The 25,186-nt window shown below is 47.4% G+C and overlaps 1 protein-coding gene across 3 annotated transcripts in view; it reads left to right on the forward strand.

The window, feature by feature from the left end:
- bend7 (BEN domain containing 7) overlaps positions 1-25,186 on the forward strand; it is a 70,654-nt gene that overhangs the window by 3,428 nt on the left and 42,040 nt on the right. Inside the window, exons 1-2 of one of the 3 annotated variants that reach the window (XM_052033747.1) lie at positions 9,725-10,271; positions 17,332-17,406. In XM_052033747.1, coding sequence (XP_051889707.1) covers positions 10,211-10,271; positions 17,332-17,406 — 136 coding nt within the window. In that variant the 5' untranslated portion in view covers positions 9,725-10,210. Of the gene's footprint in view, positions 1-9,724; positions 10,272-17,331; positions 17,407-25,186 lie in introns of those variants that run through there. The other 2 variants (XM_052033745.1, XM_052033746.1) reach the window with 2 other exon arrangements.

The raw sequence follows: 25,186 nt of genomic DNA on the forward strand, positions 1-25,186 counted from the left end.
GAAAATAAAAGCTCATGCTTTAGGAGATAATGCATTGGTATTGGTAGAAGATTGGCTGGCTAACAGGAGAAAGAGGTTGGCAAGACTGAAGGAATGGTATGCCAAAGGGTTAGGTGCTGGGGCCTCAACTTTTTACAGTTTATATAAAGACTTGGATGAAGGCACCAAAGACGTGAATGCGAAATCAGCTAATAACACAAAGATAGGTAAGAAAGTAGGTTGCAAAAGGGATATAAAGATACAATAGATAGGTTAAGTGAGTGGGCAAAGATCTGGCAAATGGTGAAAATGTGGGATGTTGTGAAATAGAACCATACTTAAATGGTGAAAGAATGAGATGCAGAGGAATCAGGATGTTCTAGTGCATAATTTGCAAAAGATTATTAGCTGGTACAGTAAGGAATTTGGAGTCAAACTATTTTTATTTATTGCTGGGGAATTGAATGCCCACAGAGAGAACACTTCAGTTATATAGCACATCATGAGGCCACATCTAGAGTACTGTGTACAGTATGACCTCCCTATACTTTTCATATGTTGGAAGCAGTTCAGACAAGGTTTGAATGGGTTGTCTTATGCAGACATATGGTAGTGTAGTGGCTAGTGTAACTCCTTATAGACAGTGGCTGGAATTAAACCTGGGTCGCTGGGTTTCCTCCGGGTGCTCCAGTTTCCTCCCATTTTCCAAAGATGTATGAGTTAGGAAGTTGTGGGCATGCTGTGTTGGCGCCAGAATCGTGGCGACATTGCGGGCTGCCACCAGAACACTCTACACAAAAGATGCATTTCACTGTGTTTCGAAGTACATGTGAATAATAGATGTCTTATAAAGCTTGTACCTGTTGGAGTTTAGAAGACTGAAAAGGAACTTTTAAGATCCTGAGAGAATTTGACACAGTGATTGTGGAGAGGGTGTTTACTCCTGTGGGATATTCTATAACCAGGAGTTGTTCTTTATAAATACGGGGTCACCAATCTGTATTCATAGAAACATAGAGTTATATGACCTTTTGACCCATTTATACTAATTCTATTTTTCCAGCACTCAAAACATTCCCCTTGTAGCGGTTGCTACCGCGGAATAAAACAAGACTCTACTCGGAGGATTGCCAAACAGAACTGGTTTATTTTCCCGCCTTGCGCGGGCCCTTTAAGGGAGAATGTTCCCGCCCAAAACAATAGGTAATGACGTAAGTCCTACGTCATCAGGACTTTCCCGCGCGCGGGTTCTCCCCGTTGCTCGGAAAGACGAGGTCCGCCGCTTGGGCCTCGTCGCTCCGACGCCGTGCGACCCGACTGCCGAGCCGGTTCACCCGACTAGACGGTGAGTCGCCACACAACCCCCCCCAGAACCGGTGATACAGTCCCCAAGGTCTGTGGGCTGTACCAGCTGCCGCTTAGGGGGGCGGCCTCTGCGTCGCGGCGTGGCAACCTCGACAGGCTGTTGCAGATCCAAATGGGCCGGTTTGAGGCGGTCCGCCGTGAAAACCTGTTCCCTGCCTCCAATGTCCAAAATAAAAGTGGATCCGTTATTGCGTATGACTCGGAATGGTCCCTCATATGGTCGTTGCAATGGCGCCCGAGGTGTGCCCCTGCGAACGAAAACAAACTTACAGTCCCGTAGTTCCTTGGGCTGGCAGGATGGGGCTTGACCGTGCCGTGAGGTAGGAATCGGGGCCAAGTCGCCAAGCTTCTCACGCAGTCTTTGTAGGACTGCTGGGGGTTGTTCCCCTTGGTCCCGAAGGGCAGGTATGAAATCCCCGGGGACAACTAGTGGCGCCCCGTATACAAGCTCAGCTGACGAAGTGCGGAGGTCTTCTTTGGGGGCGGTGCGTATGCCGAGCAGGACCCAAGGCAGCTCGTCAACCCAGTTAGGACCCTTCAGGCGGGCCATCAAGGCCGATTTCAGATGGCGGTGAAAACGTTCCACCAACCCGTTTGATTGAGGATGGTAGGCCGTGGTGGTGTGCAGCTGTGTCCCTAGCAGGTTCGCTAATGCAGCCCAGAGACTGGAAGTGAATTGGGTGCCTCTGTTTGAAGTGATGTGGGCTGGAACGCCAAAACGTGAGACCAAGTTGTGAGCAGCGCCCGGGCGCAGGAATCAGTGGTGATGTCAGTCAGGGGGGTTGCCTCAGGCCACCTCGTGAACCGGTCCACGATGGTAAGGAGGTACCGGGCTCCTCTTGAAACCGGCAGAGGGCCCACGAGGTCGACGTGTATGTGGTCGAACCTCCTACGGGTAGGCTCGAACTGCTGTGGTGGGACCTTGGTGTGTCGCTGGATTTTTGACGTCTGGCAGTGCGGACAAGTCCTGGCCCACTCACTGACCTGTTTGCGCAGGCCATGCCAGACAAACTTGCTGGCGACCAGTCTGACAGTAGATCTGATGGACGGGTGCGCCAACCCACGTACCGAGTCAAAAACGTGTCTCCGCCAGGCTGCAGGGACTATAGGGCGGGGCTGACCAGTCGCAACATCGCAAAGTAGGGTCCGCTGACCTGGACCAACCAAGAAATCTCGGAGCTGCAGACCCGAGACTGCAGTTCTGTAGCTGGGCGGTTCGTCGTCGGCTTGCTGTGCGTCAGCTAGGGCCGTGTAGTCGACACCCAAGGATAGGTTGTGGATGGTTGGTCTGGAAAGTGCATCAGCAACGACATTATCCTTTCCGGAGACATGTTGGATGTCAGTTGTGAACTCGGAAATGTAGGATAAATGTCTCTGCTGACAAGCTGACCAGGGATTGGAGACTTTGGAGAAGGCAAAGGACAGAGGCTTATGATCGGTGAAAGCGGTGAAAGGCCTGCCTTCTAGAAAGTATCAGAAATGCCGGACTGCCAGATACAGCGCTAGAAGTTCCCGATCAAAAGCGCTGTATTTCAGTTCGGGCGGTCTAAGGTGCTTGCTGAAAAATGCGAAGGGTTGCCAGCAGCCTTCGAGTAGCTGTTCCAGTACCCCACCCACCGTGGTGTTGGACGCGTCTACCGTGAGGGCAGTCGGGACGTCAGTCCTGGGGTGTACCAGCATTGTGGCGTCTGCCAGGGCGTCTTTGGCCTTAACGAAAGCAGCCGCAGCCTCGTCAGTCCAGGTGATGTCCTTGCCCTTACCAGCCAGCAGCGAGAACAGAGGGCGCATGATACGGGCTGCTGCAGGGATGAAACGATGGTAAAAGTTGACCATCCCAAGGAATTCCTGTAGGCCTTTGACTGTGTCGGGGCGGGCAAAATGGCGGATAGCATCCACCTTGGCGGGTAGGGGTGTTGCCCCGTCGCTGGTGATTTTGTGGCCGAGGAAATCGATAGAGTCAAGTCCGAATTGGCACTTGGACGGGTTGATCGTGAGGCCGAAATCGCGGAGGCGGGAATACAGCTGGCGGAGGTGGGAAAGGTGTTCCTGGCGGTTACGGCTGGCGATCAGTATGTCGTCCAAGTAGATGAACACGAAGTCCAGGTCTCGGCCTACCGCGTCCATCAGCCGCTGGAAGGTCTGCGCGGCGTTCTTAAGGCCGAACGGCATCCAAAGGAATTCGAACAGGCCGAATGGGGTGATAATCGCAGTTTTGTGGACGTCATCCGGATGGACCGGGATTTGGTGGTATCCCCTAACGAGGTCCACTTTGGAAAAGATGCGGGCCCCGTGTAAGTTCGCTGCGAAGTCCTGGATGTGAGGGATGGGATAGCGGTCCGGGGTGGTGGCGTCATTCAGCCTGCGGTAGTCGCCGCAGGGCCTCCACCCTCCGGTGGCTTTGGGGACCATGTGCAGGGGGGAGGCCCAGGGGCTGTCTGACCTGCGAACAATCCCCAGCTCCTCCATGTGACGGAACTCTTCCTTTGTCAGGCGGAGCTTGTCTGGAGGTAATCGTCGTGCTCGGGCATGAAGGGGTGGCCCTGTGGTAATGATGTGGTGTCATACCCCGTGTGTGGGCCTAGAGTTTGTAAACGAAGGTGCCAAAATCGATGGGAATTCGGCTAGGAGCTTGGCGAAATCGTCGCCAGAAAGGGAAATGGAGTCCAGGCGCGGGGCTGGTGGGCTGATTTCTCCCAGGGGATAGGTCCGGAGAGTGCTAGAGTGGACAAACCGCTTCCTTCGCAGGTCGACTAACAGGTTGTGGGCCCGAAGGAAATCGGCTCCTAGGAGTGGTCGGGCGACGGTGGCAAGGGTAAAGGTCCAGGTAAAACGGCTGCCGCCAAAGTGTAATTGAAGCGTACGGGTGCCGAAAGACCGTATCGTTGTACCGTTGGCGGCATTGAGTAGAGGACCTGGTGGCCTGTCACGAGTGTCGCGGCCTGTCGGGGGCAAAATACTGACCTCCGCTCCAGTATCAACGAGGAAACACCGTCCAGATTTCTTGTCCTGGACGAATAGGAGGCTCTGTTGGTGGCCAGCCGCCGTAGCCATCAGCGGCTGCTGGCCCTGGCGTTTCCCTGAAACTTGCAGGGTGGGCGGCATCGACGGGCCTCCGCACCCCACCTCTGATGGTAGAAGCACAGCTGGTCACCCGTGTCGTCGTCTGCGTTTCTGGGGCGTGGTTGCTTGGTTGCTGGGGCCGGGCGAGGTGGGCGTTGGGCTTGCGGCCTGGTGATTTGACTGACGGACGAACCGCTCTCGCGCTTGGCCCTCCACAGAACATCTGCCCGGGCGGCCACCTCACGGGGGTTGCTGAAGTCGGCGTCAGCTAACAACAAGTGGATGTCATCGGGGAGCTGTTCGAGGAGGGCCTGTTCGAACATCAGGCATGGCTTGTGACCCTTGGCCAATGCCAGCATCTCATTCATTAGGGCGGATGGGGATCTGTCCCCCAGGCCATCCAGATGAAGCAGGCGGGTGGCGCGCTCATGACGGGAGAGGCCGAATGTCCGGATCAAAAGGTCTTTGAAAGCCGGGTACTTATCTTCCTCCGGAGGCGACTGGATGAAGTCTTCAACCTGGGCAGCTGTCTCCTGGTCCAGAGAGCTAACCACATGGTGGTACTTCGTGGAGTCGGAGGTGATCTGCCGAAGGTGGAATTGCGCTTTGGCCTGGTCAAACCAGACGCTGGGCCTAAGTGTCCAAAAGGTGGGCAGCTTGAGGGCCACTGCGTTGGCTGCTGCGCTGTCGTTCATTTCGCGGGTCCAAAAGCCGTTTGGACCGTCGGGGTCACCAATGTAGCGGTTGCTACCGCGGAATAAAACAAGACTCTACTCGGAGGATTGCCAAACAGAACTGGTTTATTTTCCCGCCTTGCGCGGGCCCTTTAAGGGAGAATGTTCCCGCCCAAAACAACTGGTAATGACGTAAGTCCTACGTCATCAGGACTTTCCCACGCGCGGGTTCTCCTCGTCACGCGGAAAGACGAGGCCCGCCGCCATCTTGGGCCTCGTCGCTCCGACGCCACGCGACCCGACTGCCGAGCCGGTTCGCCCGACTAGACGGTGAGTCGCCACACCCTGTCAATTTCCTTGTAACCTATTCTCTCTCATTTACCAATAACTCCCTGATTATCCTACTCCCACCCACATTATGGGCAACTATAATAGCCAATTAACCCATTGATAAATCTTTGGGAGGCAGAGATGATTCTGCAGATGCTGGAATCTGGAGAAACACACACAAAGTGCTGGAGGAACTCAGTAGGTCAGGCAGCATCTATGGAGGAAAATAAACAGTCGACGTTTCGGGTCGAGACCCTTCATCAGGACTGGACTCCAGTTTTTTTCTTTCGGAAGGTCATGAGTCTTTGGGACTCTCTTCCTTAAAGGGTGGTGGAAGCCGATTCTTTGAATATTTTTGAGGCAGAGGTAGAAGGTTGATAAATTGATGAATTAAATTGGTGAATTGATTTATTGTTGTCACATGTACTGAGATATATGGAAAAACTTTGTTTTGCATGCCATCCATACACATCATTTCATCACATCAAGGTAGTACAAGGGAAAAACAATAACAGGATGCAGAATATAGTGTCACAGTTACAGTGCAGGCAGACAATACGGTGCAAGACTATGATGAGGTAGATTGTGAGGTCAAGAGTCCATCTTATTGTCTGAGAGGTCTGTTCAATAGTCTTATAACAGCAGAACAGAGGCTGTCCTTGAACCTGGTGGTAGGTGCTCTCAGGATAATGGAAGTAATGAATAGATCTGCAGAGAGCAGCTTGCAACGAGTTGCCACACTCTGGTACCATTCTTGCTTTTAAGAGTGAAAGGCTACCACAGATAGCCAGGAATGCAATCAGATTAGTTACAATCATATTAAATGGCAGAGTGAGCTTGAGTAGCCTTCTACTGCTTCTGGTTCATATGGTCAAGTGTAGATGTTTGGAGATACCTTGCAGGTAAATTGGTTTATATTGTCACATGTACTGAGGTATAGTGAAGAACTTGTCTTGCATACCGTTCATACAGATCATTTCATTATAACAGTACATCGAGGTAGTACAAGGTAAAACAATACAGAATGTAGAATATTGTGTTACAGTTACAGAGAAAGTGCAGTGCAGGCAGACAATAGGTGCAAGTACATAATGAGGTAGATTGTGAGGTCAAGAGTCAAGCTTATTATACTAGAGGATCATTTAACAGTCTTATAACAGCAGGATAGAAGCTGTCCTTGAGCACGGTGGTATGTGCTTTCGGACTTTTGTATCTTCTACCCGATGGGAGAGGGGAGAAGAGAGAGTGTACAGGGTGGGTGGGGTCTTTGGTTATGTTAGCTGCTTTACCGAGGCAGCGAGAAGTGTAGACAGAGTCTGTGGAGGGGAGGTTGATTTCCATGATGTGCTGAGCTGTGTCCACAACTCTCTGCAGTTTCTTACAGTCTCGGGCAGAGCAGTTGTCGTACCAAGCTGTGATGCATCTGGATAGGTGCTTTATGTGGTGCATCTATAAAAATTAGTGAGAATCAAAGGGGACATGACAAATTTCTTTAGCCTCCTGACGAAGTAGAGGCGCTGTTGAGCTTTCTTGGCCATGGAGTCTACATAGTTGGACTAGGACAGGGTATTGGTGATGTTTGTTCCTAAGAACTTGAAGCTCTCAACTCTCTCGACCTCGGCACAGTTGCTGTAGACAGGAGCATGTGCACTGCCTTCCTTCCTGAAGTCAATGATCAGCTCTTTGGTTCTGCTGACATTGAGGGAAAGGTTGTTGCTATGACACAACCTCACTAGCCTCTCTATCTCCTTCCTGTACTCCGACTCGTTGCTATTGCCAGAGAAGGGTAGGTGTGGCCAGACAGGAAGAAGACCATTTATGCTGGAAGAACTCAGCCAGTCAAGCAGCATCTGTAGAAAGTTTCAGATCGAAGATCCTTCATCAGAACAGAACGAAACAGCTTTCATCATTGAAGAGAGGCTGGCTATATGCAACATGGACCTGCCATTGTCTAAGTTACCTAGAAATTTACCAAAAGCTTTCAAAAGTAATTCCTTCAAAATATCAGTTTCATTTTAATATGTAGATAGGAATTTTTTCCTGCATGTAATTGGAGGATTATGACTACTCGAAGTGTTGATGAAAATGGAGTTTTAATATTAAAATGATTATTGCCTTTGCTTTTTTAAGGATTAAATCTTTATGCTCAATAGAGATGTCATTATAGATTTTCATTAAAATTGCCACAATACTCAAATTAGTATTGAGATTAAGGTAAAATATTTATTTGCTCCACACGTTAACACAGCATATTCCATTGTATATGACTTGCACTGACTGCTGCCAATTATTTCAGCATGTAAATATCTTGCTAAAAACCTGAAGATTGTCTCTAAAATATTTGCAATAAGAGTTATATACCCAGAAAAATGGAGTGGGATCAAATCCTCAATTCCAAGAGAGTGCCTAAGAAAAAAATTTAAAATAATGGTCAGTTGGATATTTGATATTTATGGACTAACTAGAGTTGCATTTACATAAAACATTTCACAATCTTACTGTTACACAAAAAAGTCAAAATACCCATGTTAGTGACCACCTCAAAAAAAACAATTAGATTTAACAGCTGTATCCTACTGCAATATCTTGAGGACAAAATTTTAGCCTGACACTTCAGAGCAATACTGAGTGAGATCAGAGATGCCATCATTCAGAAGATCCAATGTGCTCTCTCAGATAGAGTGAAAGATCCCAGGCACTGTTTTGACAAAGAGCAGGGGAGTCCTCTGTGATGTCCTGGTCAACATTCACTCCACCTCACCGGTGTTTGTGGGTTGATGCTGTGTACTCCTGACTAATAGACATGAGGTTCTCTGTGCCGTCCTGAATGCTCCAGTTCCATTTTGAGTGGTATTGCCTTTGCTCTTTTGGTCATTTTTTCCTGTGGCAGAATGACTACTTATGGGTTCAAGTCAAGTCGAGCTGAGTTTATTGTCATGTGCACAGGTATAGTGAGGTACAGGTACAATGAAAAACTTGCTTGGAGCAGCATCATGGACATGTAGGTTCAGACATCACAAAGTTTATAAATTATATGTAAATTATACAAGACAGTGAAGAGAAAAAAGTGTGCAAAACAAGATATTAGTGCAAAAAAATGCACAATCAGAGACAAGTCCACGGTAGTGCAAGAGGTGGTCCGTGGTGTTCCATTGCTGAGGTAGGGTTAGGGTTGTGCAGGTCGATTCAAGAACCTGATGGTTGTAGGAAACCTGGTAGTGTGGGACTTCAGGCTTCTGTACCTCCTGCCCGACGGTAGCAGTGAGAAGAGAGCATGACCCAGCTGGTGGGGATCCTTGATGATAGATGCCATCTTCTTGAGGCAGCACCTCCTGTAGATGCTGTCAGTGGTGGGGAGGGCTGTGCCCGTGATGGAACAGACTGTGTCCACTACTCTCTGCAGCCTCTTGCATTTGTGTGCGTTGGACTTTCCTGTACCAGGCTGTGATGTAATCAGTCAGGGTTACATCTGTAGAAGCTTGTTAGAGTTTTCAGTGATATGCCAAATCACATCTGAAATGATATGATCTGTCAATGTACCTGACTGACTGTAATTAGGGTTTCCTACAGTAGAGCAGCGATTACACTTCAAAGGTGCTCCATTGTACTTTCTTTGATGAAATAATATTGACAGTTTGATCGGTTTAATTGCAGATTCCAATCACTTCACCAGAACTACAGTTAAGAATTACGAAAGAATTAAGTGCATTTGCATTTCAAACTCAGAGTCACAATTGCTAAATCTCTATTCTCTCATCTGCATTGTCTTTACCTCTTGCATTTAATAAAAACAGAAAATGCTGGAAACAGAGCAAATTTTTCTGATCAAAATCCTTCACCTAGATTTTCAACCTGAAACCTTAACTACTTCTCTTTGCACATATACTTCCTGACCTGCTGAGTGTTTCCAGCATTTTCTGTTTTTATTTCCTATGTCAAACAAATGTGTGTTTTTTTAATTATTTTGATCTTAATTTTGATACATTGCATGGAATCAGGGCTTGGATTATGTCTATACACTATCGTTTTATAGTTTTCATTACTACAAGATTCCAGCAGCAGGATTCAGATACATGATAGAGTTGTCCTGCTCTCCTCCATCGAATCCCTGGTACCAGGTCCAGGTTGTACAGTTGCCTTAGTTTCACACTGACTCAGCTCCCCCGATGCATTGTCTCCCTGCAGAGAATCACCTGCCACCCGGTTGTAGTGTTTGAACAGTGCAGCTTTCTGAGGTGCAATATACCCCTGGCAGTTCCATAGTGACTGCTGATGGAGCTCCTCAGGGGCAGTTGCTGTCCCCTGGTACACCCCACCTTGCAGAACTCCTGGATGCAATGCTCGCTGAAAGAAGTCCATGTCCTCTGGCAATGTTCTCGGGCTCAGTTTCCCTTGGCAAGGGTCCCAAAGTGCAGTGTCCCCCAGACGGAGCTCGGGGGTGTTCCCTGGTGACACTCCGTGAGAGCAGTGTCCCCCTGGCGGCGTTCCCCGGGCGCAGCGGCTCCACGACGGAACTCCGCGGGGGGGCCGCGGCACCTTGGCGGAGTTGCCCGGGCGCAGCGTCCTCCTGGCGGAGCTCCGCGGGCGCAGCGGCCCCCTAGCGGAGCTCCGCCTGACGAGGGCCGGCCGACGCTCCTTCCCCGCAGGTGGCGCCGCAGTCCCTCGGCCGTCCCCCGGGCCCCGGGCGCGGTTTGAAGCCGGCGTCTCCCGCGGCCCGAGTCCCAGCCCCAGCCCGGCCCCGGCCCTGGAGTCGGCGTCACTCCTCCCAGCTACCTGCCCACCGTCCCGGGAGCGGGAAACCGATGGAGACGACGGAGAGGAAAAGAAGCCGAAAATCGCAGAGCTTCAAGAGAGTGGCCGAGGGTGAGGGAGACAGGGGGAGGAGGGGGAGGGTGAGGGGGAGGGAGAGGGAGGGTGAGGGGGAGGGAGGGAGAGGGAGGGGGAGGGGGGTGGGAGAGGGTGAGGGAGGAGGGGGAGAAAGGGGGAGGAAGGGAGAGGGGGAGGAAGAGTGAGGGTGAGAGGGAGGGGATAGGGGAGGGGGGTGGGGGAGAGGATGGAGGGGGAGAGTGGTGGAGAGGGGTGAGAGGGAGGGAGGGTGGGAGAGGGTGAGGGAGGAGGGGGAGAAAGGGTGAGGGAGGGAGAGGGGGAGGAAGGGTGAGGGAGAGAGGGAGGGTGGGTGAGGGGAGGGAGGAGGGGGTGAGGGGGAGGGAGGAGGGAAAAGGAGAGGGAGGGGGAGGGGGAGAGTGGTGGAGAGGATGGAGGGGGAGAGTGGTGGAGAGGGGTGAGTGAGGGAGGGTGAGAGGGAGGAGGGAGGGGAAGGGAGGAGGGGGTGAGAGTGAGGGAGAGGGATGGAGAGACGGAGGAGGGGAGGGAGGTGGTGGGGGGAGAGAGGGGTGGAGAGGGGGAAAGGGGAGGGAGGATAAGGGAGAGAGGGAGGGGGGAAGGGGAGAGAGGGAGGGAGAGGCAGGGGAGTGCGAGAGAGAAGAGGGAGGGGAGTGGGTGGGAGAGAAGAGGGAGGGGAGGCGGGACAGGGTGTGAGGGGGACAGCTGAAGGATAGAAGGGGAGGAAGAGGGTGTGACTGAGGGAGAGGGTGAGGGGGAGAGAGGGATAGAGGGAGTGTAGGTGAGGGAGTGAGGGGAGAAGGAAGGATCTAGGAGGAGAGGAAGGAGGGAAAGGAGAGAGCAGAGAGGGACTGAGGGGGATTGGGGTGAGAGAGAGAGGGTCTGAGGGACTCAGGAGAGGGTCAGGGAAGAGGATCTGAGGAAGGGGAGAGAGTCAGGGAGAGGGTCAGAGGATCATGGTGAGGGACTGAGAAGGTCTGAGGGAGAGGGTCAGGGTTGGGAGAGGATCTGGGGGAGAGGGACAGGTTAAGTCATGTAGAGATGGAGGAGAGGGACTGAATGAGGAGGCTGGGAAGGGTCTTGAGTGGGGGATGGTTTAAAGGAGGCATCCTAGAGGGTCTGTGGAGATTCTGAGGAAAGGTCTGAACTAGAGGGTCATGGGGAAAGCGATGATGTCTGAGAATGCTTTGAGGGTCTGTGAAAGTCCAGAGAGAGAATTGTGAAAGATGAAGGAGAGGGTCGGAAGGAGTGGATCTCTGAAACCCTGAGGGTGAGCTTCTGAGGAGGGATCTGAGGTGTTGTAAAGGGGTCTGAGGATGCTCTTGGATCTTAGCAAAATGTCAGATGTCACTTGTTGGACTTTCTGAAAAGGAAATGCAAGTATTTTTGAGTAAGAACTGTTTTGAATCTGACATTACAGTTGGAAGAGTTTTTAAACTTACCAGATGGCAGATGTTTAGGGGTGCATTTTGCTTTGCAGCTTGTATGTTGGTGTGAAAAATTGTTGCTCTTAAGATTTGTAATGTTAGGGTAAAAGTTTTTTCTGCCTCGTGAATATTTGATCATCCACCAGATCTACACACAGCTTATTGTTCAGTTCCAGCTGCAGTGAAATGTCAGCGGCTGTGTATAACTGATCTGATCCCATCTGTTCTGCAGCGTTGCCCAAGACGATGCTCTACCAAAGTCTGCCCAGGATGTGAGAGTTCAAATGGATGGTTAATGTTTCGGGTCAAGACCCTGCATCAGGACTGAAACATCGACCATCCCTTTGCCTCCGCAGGTGCTGAGTTTATATTTTGCTCCGGATCCCAGCATCTGCCATCACTTGGGTCTCCATGTGAAAGTTCACTTGGCTTCGAAATGTGTTCCTTTTACTCGATTGGTACTCGTCTATCATCAGTTTAAAACTAAAAGCCTGCCAAGTTGGCACCCACCAACTCTGACTGAGAAATACTTCCAACCCTGTCTCTATTTTCCAAATCCACTGGCAGGATAAGCGAATCAACATCACCACCGTCTCTCCACCAACAATGAGGTTCTTAATTACTCTTGACTCTGTGCCACGTCGATCGCATGCTTGAAACTCCCAATACAGTTGCTCTATTCTGAGCTCTGTTGCAGCAAGAATGCACCAGGTGGACAGAGAGAAAGATTCAAGGATGTTATAGAATTGTACAGCACGGAAAAAGGCCCTTCAGCCCATATGTGCCCATGCCAGCTAAGATGTATGTTCGAGCTAATCCCATCTCCCAGCACTTGGCCCATATCCCTCTAAACTCCTGTCATCCATAGACCTGTCCATATACTTCTTAAATGTATCTAATGTACCCACCTCACCCACTTCCTCTGGCAGCTGGGTCTGTATATCCACCACCCACTGTGTAAAAAAAGTTGCCTCTCAGGTTCTTATTAAACCTCTCACCTCTAACCTTATAACTATGTCCTCTAGTTTTCGATCCCCCAACCCTGGAAAAAAGACCGCTCACCCTATCAATTCCCCTCATGATTTTATATATCTCTATGAGATCACCCCTCAGTCTCCTACGCTCCAAGGCCCAGCCTGACAAACCTCTCGTTGTCTTGGTGTAGCAGCCAGCATAATCAAAGACCCCACCCACCCGGGACATTCTCTCTTCTCTCCTCTTCCATCAGGTAGAAGATACAGGAGCCTGAGGGCATGTACCACCAGACTTAAGGACAGCTTCTACCCCACTGTGATAAGACTATTGAACGGTTCCCTTATACAATGAGATGGACTATGACCTCACGATCTACCTCGTTGTGACCTTGCACCTTATTGCACTGCACTTTCTCTGTAGCTGTGACACTTTATTCTGTACTGTAATTGTTTTTACCTGTACTACCTCAATGCACTCTGTACTACCTCAATGTAACTGCACTTTGTAATGAATTGACCTGGACGATCGGTTTGTAAGATAAGCTTTTCACTGTACCTCGGTACAAGTGACAATAATAAACCAATACCAAAAACCAATACCTATACCGATACCCTATAACTCAGTCCCTCAAGTCATGGCAACATCCTCATAAATCCTTTTTTGCACTCTTTCCAGTTTGTACAATCGCAACATAACCTCCCAACTTCTTTATTCATTGCCCTGACTGATGAAGGCCAGAATGCTAAATGCCTTCTTCACTGCCCTGTCTACCTGTGACTCCACTTTAAGGGATGTTCTTGGAATCATCTTGGGGAAAAAAGTGCATCATTTGCATTCTGGCCCATAATTAGACAAGCAGGAGAGACGGAACGTTCAGGATGGCATTTCAAGCACACAGATGATCTAAGTAAACAGTGGAAAATGTACCATGGGGATGTGGTCGATATTCAGGGATCTTATGCAGGATGTTAGGGATAAATATGTCCTGGTGAGGCAGAGAAGGAATGGCGTGGTGAAGGAACCGTGGGTAATGAGAGAGGTGGAACGACTTGTTAGGGAGAAGAAGGTAACATATGTGAGGTATAAGCAGCAAGGTTCAGACAGGGCCCGTGAGGAATATAAGGTAGCGAGGAAGGAACTTAAGAAAGGGCTGAGGAGAGCTAGAAGGGGACATGAAAAGGCTTTGGCTAGTAGGGTTAAGGAAAATCCCAAGGCCTTTTTCAAGTACGTGAAGGGTAGGAGGATGGTTAGGGTGAAGGTAGGTCCGATTAAGGACAAAGGTGGGAGAATTTGCCTGGAGGCGGCGGAAGTGGGAGAAGTTCTGAATGAGTACTTCTCTTCGGTATTCACCAGGGAGAGGGGTCTTGATGATGCGGAAGGGAGTGCTGGTAGGGGTAATGTTCTCGAGGTTGTTGATATCAAGACCGAGGATGTGTTGAAGTTGTTAAATAATATTAAGACAGATAAATCTCCGGGGCCTGACGGGATTTTCCCCAGGCTGCTTCGAGAGGCTAGGGAGGAGATTGCTGAACCGCTTGTAAGGATCTTTGAGTCCTCGTTGTCTACGGGGGTGGTGCCGGAGGATTGGAGGATTGCGAATGTGGTCCCCTTGTTCAAAAAAGGTAATAGGGATAGGCCAGGGAATTATAGACCGGTGAGTCTCACGTCTGTGGTGGGTAAGCTGTTAGAAAGGATTCAATGGGATAGGATTTATGAACACCTAGAGAATCATGGACTGATTAGGGACAGCCAGCATGGCTTTGTGAAGGGAAGATCTTGCCTCACAAGCCTGATAGAGTTCTTTGAGGAGGTGACCAGGAAGATTGATGAGGGCAGTGTGGTGGATGTGGTTTACATGGATTTTAGTAAGGCATTTGATAAGGTTCCTCATGGTAGGCTTCTTCAGAAGGTCAGAGGCCGAGGGATCCAAGGAAGCTTGGCTGTGTGGATTAGGAATTGGCTTGCACGTAGAAAGCAGAGGGTTGTGGTGGAGGGAGTGCCCTCGGATTGGAAGGCAGTGACTAGTGGTGTCCCGCAGGGATCGGTTCTGGGACCTCTACTTTTTGTGATATTTATAGATGACTTAGATGAGGGGGTGGAGGGCTGGGTTGGTAAGTTTGCGGACGACACTAAGATAGGCGGTGTTGTGGATAGTGTGGAGGGCTGTCGGAGCTTACAGAGGGATATTGATAGGATGCAGACCTGGGCTGACAAGTGGCAGATGGAGTTCAATCCGGAGAAGTGTGAGGTGGTACACTTTGGAAGGACAAACTCCAGGGCAGAGTACAGGGTAAACGGCAAGGTACTTGGCAGTGTGGAGGAGCAGAGGGATCTGGGGGTTCATATTCACAGTTCGTTGAAAGTTGCCTCACAGGTGGAAAGAGCAGTTAAGAAGGCCAATGGGATGTTGGCTTTCATAAGTCGCGGGATTGAGTTTAAGAGCCGCGAGGTTATGATGCAGCTTTACAAAACTCTAGTTAGGCCACATTTAGAGTACAGTGTTCAGTTCTGGTCGCCTCATTATAGGAAGGATGTGGAGGCATTGGAGAGGGTGCAGAGGAGATTTACCAGGATGCTGCCTGGATTGGAGGATATTGAATATGAGGAGAGGCTTAAGGTGCTAGGGCTTTATTCACTGGAAAGGAGGAGGATGAGAGGAGACATGATAGAGGTATATAAAATATTGAGGGGAATAGATAGAGTAGACAGTCAGCGCCTCCTTCCCAGGGCACCAATGCTCAAGACGAGAGGTCATGGCTTTAAGGTTATGGGTGGGAGGTTCAGGGGAGATGTCAGAGGGAGGTTTTTCACCCAGAGGGTGGTTGGTGCATGGAATGCACTGCCTGGGGTGGTGGTGGAGGCAGATACATTGAACAGGTTCAAGAGCTTGTTGGATGGGCATATGGAGGAACGTGAGATAGAGGGATATGCAGGAGGAAGGGGTTAGGTGGTGTGAGGGTGGTCTGATGGACGGCACGACACGGTGGGCCGAAGGGCCTGTTTTGTGCTGTATGGTTCTATGGTTCTATGGAAGGCGATGAGCATCTCCCAAATTATCACCCACTTGCCCCATTGGGCATGTCCTGGCAGAATCCACAGGTCCCATATTGGTCTCATCAGCCACTTCAGAACCCACAGCACTGGAGTGATCCCCGACACTAAAGGACTACTTTAGAAGAAGGCAATTGGGTGTACTGCAGTCCAGTGTGCTTTTGGACTAGCAACAAAAGACCCAATCCAGAGATATGGAGACATTCTTTAATTTCCACCACTGAAACTAGGGAATTAAAATTAAATCAATTTAAATAAATCTGGAATTAAAAAGGTTGTATCCATAATAGTGGCCTTGACACAGCTGGATAGTTGTAAAAAAACTAAATGTATATCAATGAAAATATATGGTACAGATTGGGGCAAATATTTGGGAAAAAAACTTCATTCATGCCCTCACAAGAAGGAAATCTGCCATCTCTACCCAGCTTACTCAGCCCTTGCCCTCTGAAATAGCCCAGCAAGGTGTTTATTTCAGTGGCGGGTGGAGGTGGATAAATCTTGCTAATGCCACACACACCTTAGATTCATTGAGCCAATCTTATGAAGTAATATTAAAAGATAATTCCTACAAATATCCAAATATATGACCAAATTTATTACTTGATTTTCCTTCAAAATAAGCTAAGTTGGAAATTTAGAGAAAAGTACATCTAAACTAAATTTTAGAATTTAGGATTGAGAGAAACTCCTTTACTCTGATAAGTAGTGTGGCTACGAGAGCAGGTCAGAGGCTAGGGATCCTGTGGCTAGTAACTCCCCAAAGCCTGTCCACCATCTACAAGGCTCAGGTCAGGAGTGTGACGGAACACTCACCACTTGCCTGGTGGTGCTTCAATGACACCCAAGGAGCTCGACGCACAGCAGCCCACTTGATAGGCATCCCATCCAAACCCACTCACTCACTCCACATCCACACATGACTGCTAATACAGTTTGTACCATCTACAGGACGCACTGCAGCAACTCACCGAGACTCCTCAGACAGCACCTTCCAAACCCACCACCTCTACCAGCTAGAAGGACAAGGGCAGCAAAAGTATGGTGAACACCACCCCCTGGATGTTTCCCTCCAAGCGACACACCATCCTGACTTGAAAATATATCCCCATTCCTTCATCATCGCTAGGTCAAAACTCTTGAATTCCCTCCCTAACAGAACTGTGGGTGCACCCACACCTCAAGACTACAGCAGTTGAAGAAGGCAGCTCACCACCACCTTCTCAAGGGCAACTAGGGACGGGCAATTAAATGCTGGCTCAACCTGCGAAGCCCACACCCCTTGAATGAATAAAAAAGATTTGGAACAATGGGACAAGACAAAGAAGCAATAAGATTTGAGTTATTCAGATTATAACCTGTACCAAAGGAGGGAGAAGCTATGGTCTAGAAGGATCAAGTTAATTGTGCTTTTGGGTCAATGTTCTACAGTTATGTTAATATCTTATTTAGGAAATGGTATTTTGCATGTGGAAGACAGAATGAACGACTGGCTTATGCCAAAATATGATTCATATTTCTTTCTATTACTTGTCACAGGAGTGATTATAACAGGTCCTGTAATTGATTAAGGAAGGGTACTGATGCTGAGATAGTGAATATGTACTAACCTGAGTATTGTGTTACAGATTGTCAGGATGATGACCGTTCCGACAGCAGTAGTGAAAATGTAGGAAAGACGCAGGACTCTCTGTATGTTACAGGTATGCATTCCTTGCACTGGTGTGTGCATTTCATGCTGAAAAACATCAATGAAGTTTATTTTGATATAAATAGCTTCAATGAGATTTAAAGAGACCAAAAAGCTGGAGTAGACTTCAGTTCCAAATTTCAAATATTAATCGAAGAAGAAATTGACTTTTGTTCTGAAACAAAACTTCAGACAAACTTCTCTGAAGGACTTGGAGAAGCTGGAATTGTTCTCCTTCGAGCAGAGAAACTTGTTTTAGAAAGTAACTTGTCTTCAAAGAAAATATCATAGGAAAATGTTGGTGCTCTCATTGTGTAGAAGCTATTTTGTTATGTGTCTCTGTTAATGGGCACGCTCTCTAAAATGAAGCTGCTTTATAGCAAGCAGCAGATACTGTGACAGTTGTCCACAATTGACAAACTATGCTACCAGCTACATCTTGTTTCATGTTGACCTTGAAAAACTCTTGGATTAGGTGATACTGCAGTGATAAAATAAGATATCTTTACTAGTCACGTGTATATTGAAACACACAGTGAAATGCATCTTTCGCGTATTGTGTTCTGGGGGCAGCCCGCAAGTGTCGCCATGCTTCTGGCGCCAATATAGCATGCCCGCAGCTTCCTAACCTGAACGTCTTTGAATGTGGGAGGAAACCAGAACACCCGGAGGAAACCCACACAGACATGGGGAGAATGTACAAACTCCGTACAGACAGTGACCAGATTTGAACCCGGGTCGCTGGCGCTATAAAATGTTAAGCTAACTGTTACACTACCATGCCTGCCCCAGTGCAGCACCTCTTGGTCCCTTGCATTGGTGACACTGGAGTGAATGAACAGGAGGGAGGCTGATTCAAAGAAATGTGTTCAGCAAGGAATTGTTGCTTGTCAGGAGAATGATGGGGAAAGGTTAGTCAAAATTCATAAGCTCACAATTCCTTGCTGATGTAAATTCCTAAACAATTCCTTCCTAATGTAAAACAAAAGTACTTTGAACAAAAATGTACCGCCATTAGTTTTAATTTCCCTTTTTACAAAGATAAAGTTTATTGAGAATTATGCTGTTAGTAATCCACAAATGATATAAAGCATGTGACATGAATAGCTGTGAGAATTTACATTTAGATAAGTTGGAGAATTTCGTTTAAAGGGAATTTGTTTGCCTTTTACTTCAACTTCAACTCAAATGTTCTAAAATGTATGATTATAAATGTTTCCTGTGTTTGTTCTTGTAACTTGCACTTTGTCATTTCTGTTGGCATATCTGCCAGTGAAACACTTCCTGCTTGATGATTTTGAACAAATCAATCAATCTGCCTTTCTCCCGCTCTGCTCTAAGGAGAACAATTCCAGCTTCTCCAAGTCCTCAACTTTGATATTGTTCTAATTCAGATTAGTTTATTATCATATACACCAGGGTGCAATGAAATTCCTTGCTCGCGTGAAGCTCACAGAGTAAACAGTGTATGTGGTTATAATAAATACAGCAATGAGCACTAAACAACAGAATGGGGCAAAGATTGTGGTGCAAAAAGAAATGCTGGTGACAGTAACAGAAGAGGGAGAGTTAACAGTCTGAGAATGTGGCAGCACCACCAGGAAGGGGATGTGAAAGAGGTGATTGGTTCAGGAGTCTGACAGCAGTGGGGAAGAAGCTGTTGTTAAGCCTGGTTGTCTGGGCTTTTAAGCTCCTGGATCTTCTACCAGAAGGTAGAAGAGAGAAAAGGGAACAGCCAGGGTGGCAGGCATCCCTCACTACACCGTCAGCCTTCCTGAAGCAGCGCACGGTGAAGGCGGACTGGATGGAAGGAAATGACGAGCCTGTGACGGACTGGCTCTCTGCAGGTTCCGTCGGTCCAGAGCAGAACAGTTGCCCTGCACTCTCATAATACGTAAGAATATAAAAAATAGGAGCATGTAGACTCAACAGCATTTGGGCTCTGCTTCCTCCCACTTCCCAAAGCCGAATTTAGGTGAGTGGCAGGAGAATGATGGGGAATTGACAGACAGGTGAGGGATAACAGGTTACAGGAAATTAAGTCGGGAATGGGCCTGTTGGGAATTTTCTGAGAACAGCTTTGACTCAATAGACTGAATGTCCTCCTTCTATATCATAGATAAGTATGAGTAATAAAAATAACAAAGTATGAGAAATGGCCACTCAAGACTGGCCATTTGAAAAGGACCTGGCTGATGCGATCTTGGCCTAAGCTCTATTTTTTAATCTGGTCCCAATAACCCTTGTCTGTTCTATAGACCAAAAATCTCTCTCAGCCTTGAAAATATTCAGTAACACATCCTCCACCACTCCCTGGAGTAGAAATTCCTCTTCATCTCCATCTTTACCAACCCTTTAATCTGAAACTATGCCCCTGATTACAGATACCCTCTCCCCAGTTTTGACATCCTTCCTGAGGCTTGGTGCTCAGAGTGGTATTTATAAAGTTCTGGTTGGACCCTGGCCACAGATTCAAACAGAATAAATTGCTTCCCTTTGTAATGCAGTAAAACTCTGATGGTTGGGCATCTGGCTCACTCTGGGGTGTGAGCCAGGGGTCTGGAGCATGAGCTGGGATCAGGAACTGGAGTGCTTGTATGTTTCAACTTGTTTCAACAAACTGAAACTTACCAGGTTCCAAATCCCACTCCCTTTAATCTCACTGAGTTCACTGAAGTATTTATTACACTAACTGTAAAACGTGTTTTTTTAAAAAAACTAAAATAAAAGCATTGGGTATTAATATGAATAGCATCCAACAGTCCAGAAAATCTGCCAGTCTGACACCACCAAGGTCCCAAGGGAACCAGATTTGGTTTCTTTATCTGAGGAAGGATGTCCTTGCTATGGAGGGAGTTTTGTAGAGTCTTAGTCTTAGAGTCATACAGCATGGAAATAGCCCTTTGGCCCAACCAAGATGCCCATCCAAGCTGGTCCTATTTGCCTGTGTTTGGCCCGTAACCTTCTGAACTTTCCTGATCCATGTACCTGTCCAAATGTCTTTTAAAAGTTGTTATTGTACCTGCCTCTACCACTCCCTCTGGTAGCTCATTCCACATAGATACTACACTTTGTGTAAAAGAGTTGCCCCACGTTCACTAGACTGTAGACTCACTGGCCTGTAACTACCCAGCTTATCCTTGCTGTCCTTGAATAAAGGTAGCACATTTGTTGTCTCCAGTCATCTGGTTCCTCACCTGTGGTCGGGGAAGATTTAGAAATCTTTGTCAGGGCCCCAGCATTCTCCATCCTTGCCTCCCATAGCAGCCTGGGTTACATTAGGACCTGGTGATTTATCCACTTTTAAGCACCCTAAAACATCCTGTCAACATTAGCATTATCTGGGTGACCCTTTGTAAATATTAACGCTCAACTGGTGACCCCCTGTAAATATTGTCCCTCTCCCGGTGACTCCCTGTGACTGGAGAGGTTATGAAGCTCTTTGTCAATGTCTCAACAATCTCCTCTCTTGCCCCTCTCAATAACCTGAGATAGTTCCCATCTGAGATAGTTCCCATTATCCACCTTAATCTTCTTCAATAGACACCACACCACCTTTCAGTGACCCTTTCCCGTGATCCCCTGTAAATGTTGATACTCTCCTGGTGACCCCCTGTAAATATTGAGGCTTTCCAGGTGACCCCCTGAGTTAGTAATGTACAATGTATAAAGACAGATATCAACTAAGACAGAATCTATGGAAAACCACTGTATACCTCCAGTCATTTTCATCTGAGTGGCGGGAAAGCTTTTAGAAATATTGATCTGAGACACAGTTAATAGTTACCTGGAAGAAAATGGATTCATTAGGGAAAACCAGCACTGATTTGGTATGGTCAAATCATATTTAACAATCTGACAGAGGGTAATTGGTTTATTATTAACACACGTACTGAGATACAGTGAAAAGCTTTGTTTTGCATGCCATCCAAACAGCTCATTCCAAAACCTCAATACATCTAGGTAGTACAAAGGAAAAGGCAATAACAGAATACAGTGTTACAGTAGCAGTGAAAGTGCAGTGCAGGTAGAGAAATAAGGTGCAAGGGCCACGATGAGTAGATTGAGAGATCAAGAGTTCGTCTTTATCGCACAAGAGGTCTGTTCAAGAGTCTGATTACAGTGGGACAGAAGCTGCCCTTGAGTCTGGTGGTACGTGTTTTTTGTATCTTCTGCCTGATGGAAAGGGAGAGGAGAGAGAATGTCCGGGGTGGGAGGGGTCCTTGATTATGTTGGCTGCTTTCCCGAGGCAACAAGAGGTGTCGACAGAGTCCATGGAGGTGAAGCATGCTTCTGTAATGGACTGGGCTGTGTCCACAACTCTGCAATTTCTTGCGGTCTTGGACAGAGCAGTTACGAAACCAAGCTGTGGTGCATCCGGATGGAATGCTTTCTGTGGTGCATCTATAAAAATTGGTGAGGGTCAGTGGGATGCAGTTGATGTGATGTACATGGACTTCAGGAAGGTTTTTGATAAGTGCCACGTAACAGGCTCATCAGCAAAGTTGAAACACTTGGCATAAACGAGACATTGATAGCATAGATATGAAGTTGGCCAAGTAATAGACATTAGAGGGTCATGGTGTATGTTTCCTTGGTCTGGAGGAAGGTGAATAGTGGCATTCCCCAGGGATCAGAGTTAGGACCATTGCTTTTTTGATCTATATTAATGATCTGGATGCAAGCCACAATTTTTAAACTTGAGGATGACAAAAAACTTGGCAGTGTTATGGTTTCTGAAGAGGATAGTCTTAGGTTGCAGCAAGGTGTAAATGGGCTGTTGGCATGGACAGGTGCGTGGCAGATGAAGTTAATGCAGAGAAAGGATGCGTGTTGGCAGGAAGAATAGAAGAACAATATGGAATGAAGGCCGCTGTTCTAAAAAGAGTGCAGGACCAGAGGGACCTGGGAGTACACGGCAACAAATCAGTGAAAATTGCAGGACAGGTGGAGAAGGCAGTTAATAAGGTGTACGTAATTCAGAATCAGGTTTATTATCACTGACTTATATGATGTAAAATTTGTTGTTTTGCAGCAGAAGTACAGTGCAAAAACATAAAAATTACTATAAAATAAAATAAATAGATAGTGCAAAAAAAAATGAATAACGAGGTCGTGTTCATGGGGTCGTGAACCATTCAGGAATCTGATGGCGGAGGGGAAGAAGCTGTTCCTGAATCATTGAGTGTGGGTCTTCAGGCTCCTGTACCTCCTCCCTGATGGTAGTAATGAGAAGAGGGCATGTCTTGGATGGTGAGGGTCCTTAGTGATGGATGCCGCCCTCTAGAGGCACCGCCTCTTGAAGATGTCCTCAATGGTGGGGAGGGTTGTGCCCATGATGGAGCTGGCTGAGTCTACAACTCTCTGCAGCCTCTTGTGATCCTGTGCTTTGGATCCTCCATACCAGACAGTGATGCGACCAGTCAGGACGCTCTCCACCGTACATCTGTAGAAATTTGCAAGAGTCTTTGGCTACATACCAAATCTCCTCAAACTCCTAACGAAGTAGAGCCACTGGCGTGCCTTCTTCATGATTGCATCAATGTGTTGGGCCCAGAATAGATTCTCTGAGATGTTGACACTCAGGAACTTGAAGCTGCTCACCACTTCTACCTCAAGGGGCCAGAATTACACAGCGTAGAAGGTTGTAGGGTTGGAGGAGTTAGAGTTACGGAGGTCTGAAACCATGGAAGGATTGAAAAAGGTTTAATCAGGAGCCGGTGTAAGTCAGCAGATATTAGATTGATGGGTGAATGGTTTGAGTTAGGGGAAGAGCTGGAGAGTTTTAAATAATATTCAGCTCACAGAGAGTAGAACAAGGGAGGCCGGACAAGAGTATGTTAGAATAATCTTTCGTCACACCCTTTTTGAGAGCAGTGAAGTGGTCATAGAGTCATGGAGCATATAGCACAGATACAGGCCCTTCGGCCCAACCAGTCCATGCCAACCACGGTGCCCACCCAGCTAGTCCCAATTTCCTGTGTTCGGCTCATATCCTTAGAAGTCCCGCCCCTCCATGTACCTATCCAAGTGCTCCTTAAATTATACTATCGTACCTGCCTCACCCTCTGGCAGCTCGTTCTATATCCTCACCCTCTGTGTGAAAAAGTTGCCCCTCATGTCCCTTTTAAATCTTTCCCTTCTCCCTCTAAACCTATGCCCTCTAGTTTTGGGCTCCCCTACCCTGGGGAAAAGACTGTGACCATCCACCTTATCTGTGCCTCTCATAAGTTTAAACATTTCTATAATGTCACCCCTCATTCTCCTATGTTCCAAGGAATAAAGACCTAGCCTGGCCGACCTCCCTATAACTCAGGCCCTCCAGTCCTGGCAACGTCCTCATAAATCCTTTTTGCATTCTTTACAGTTTAACCACATCTTTCCTATAACAGGGTGACCAAAACTGTACGCAGTAGTTTTCTCAATGTTCAGAAAAACAAGACAACATAAATTTTTGAATGTATTTGGAAATTATAGCAATGGCCGTAGGATGATAACAGGTTACATTTCATGAGCAGGGTTGAGTGAGAAAGGAAGTTGGATCAGGACACAGGAAGGACATGTTCAAGAAAGTCAAACACTTAGTTGACTGGACAGATGAAGTGTCAGCACTGTACTCAAACAATATTGCCCTGGACTGTCAGCTTAGGCTCCTGGAAGGTGTTTAAACCCAGAATATTCTGACTGAAACCAACCACAGGAGGTCCTGTATTTCAGCTGATCTCAAATGCATCTTATTGTAAGTAAAAGCAAAGTATGATGAAACAGCTTTGTAGCAGAAAAAGGCCTTTCGGAACATGATAATGTCTCTTTATTAGAACAGTTCAAATCTAATTTCACAGGCTGCTGCATCAGCATATCCCTTTGTTGCCATCTGCTCCAAATATATATTCATTTATCACTGAAAAAATGCAATAGTCTCTGTCTCGATACAGTCTGTAGCAAGATGTTTCATGCCCCAGTAACCTCCCTATAAAGAAATTTAACCTACACCATCACTACATTCACTGTGGCAATTTTAAATTAATCATCTGTGTTGCAGACCAGAAGGAATGACATTTCCCTATCCAATCTATCAAGGTGCTTCAAATCAAATAAAATTCCCTTGTAGACATTCTTTGCTTGGTTGAAGTAGGTTCACACCTCAAGTATTTCCATGGCTTTTGTTTATCTTTCCTGGCAACGCTTCCTCTGATTGATAGTGGTGCCCTAATCTGCACACAGGATTCCCAAACACATTTACAAATTTGCCAATACCTTTATAACTTTGCTTCTCTGCTTATTTATCAACTCAAAGTTGCTGCTCTGTGGAATTCTCTGTCCCAGGGTGCTGCAGATGCCCAGTCCTCAAGTACAGAAAACTCAAGGGTGAGGTTGATTATTGGATGTAAAAAGAATGAAACAAAGTGGAGTTAAGGTCTAGTATCAGAGTGATCTCATTTTCTCTTCTCGCCCCTCTCATCGGGCAGAAGATAAAAAAGCCTGAAAGCACGTACCACCAGGCTCAAGAACAGCTTCTATCCCACTGTTATAAGAATATTGAATGGTCCCCTTGTACAATAAGTTGGACTCTTGACCTCATAATCTATCTCGTCATGGCCTTGCACCTTAATGTCTGCCTGCAATGCACTTTCTCTGTAACTGTAACACTTTATTCTGTTATTGATTTTCCCTTGTTCTACTTCGATGTACTGATGTGATGAAATGATCTGTATGGATGTCATGCAAAACTATTTTTTCAATGTACCTCGGTACATGTGACAATAATAAGCCAATTTACCAATTCACTCCTG

This window comes from Pristis pectinata, chromosome 19, assembly GCF_009764475.1.
Source record: "Pristis pectinata isolate sPriPec2 chromosome 19, sPriPec2.1.pri, whole genome shotgun sequence".
Taxonomy (NCBI): Eukaryota; Metazoa; Chordata; class Chondrichthyes; order Rhinopristiformes; family Pristidae; genus Pristis; species Pristis pectinata.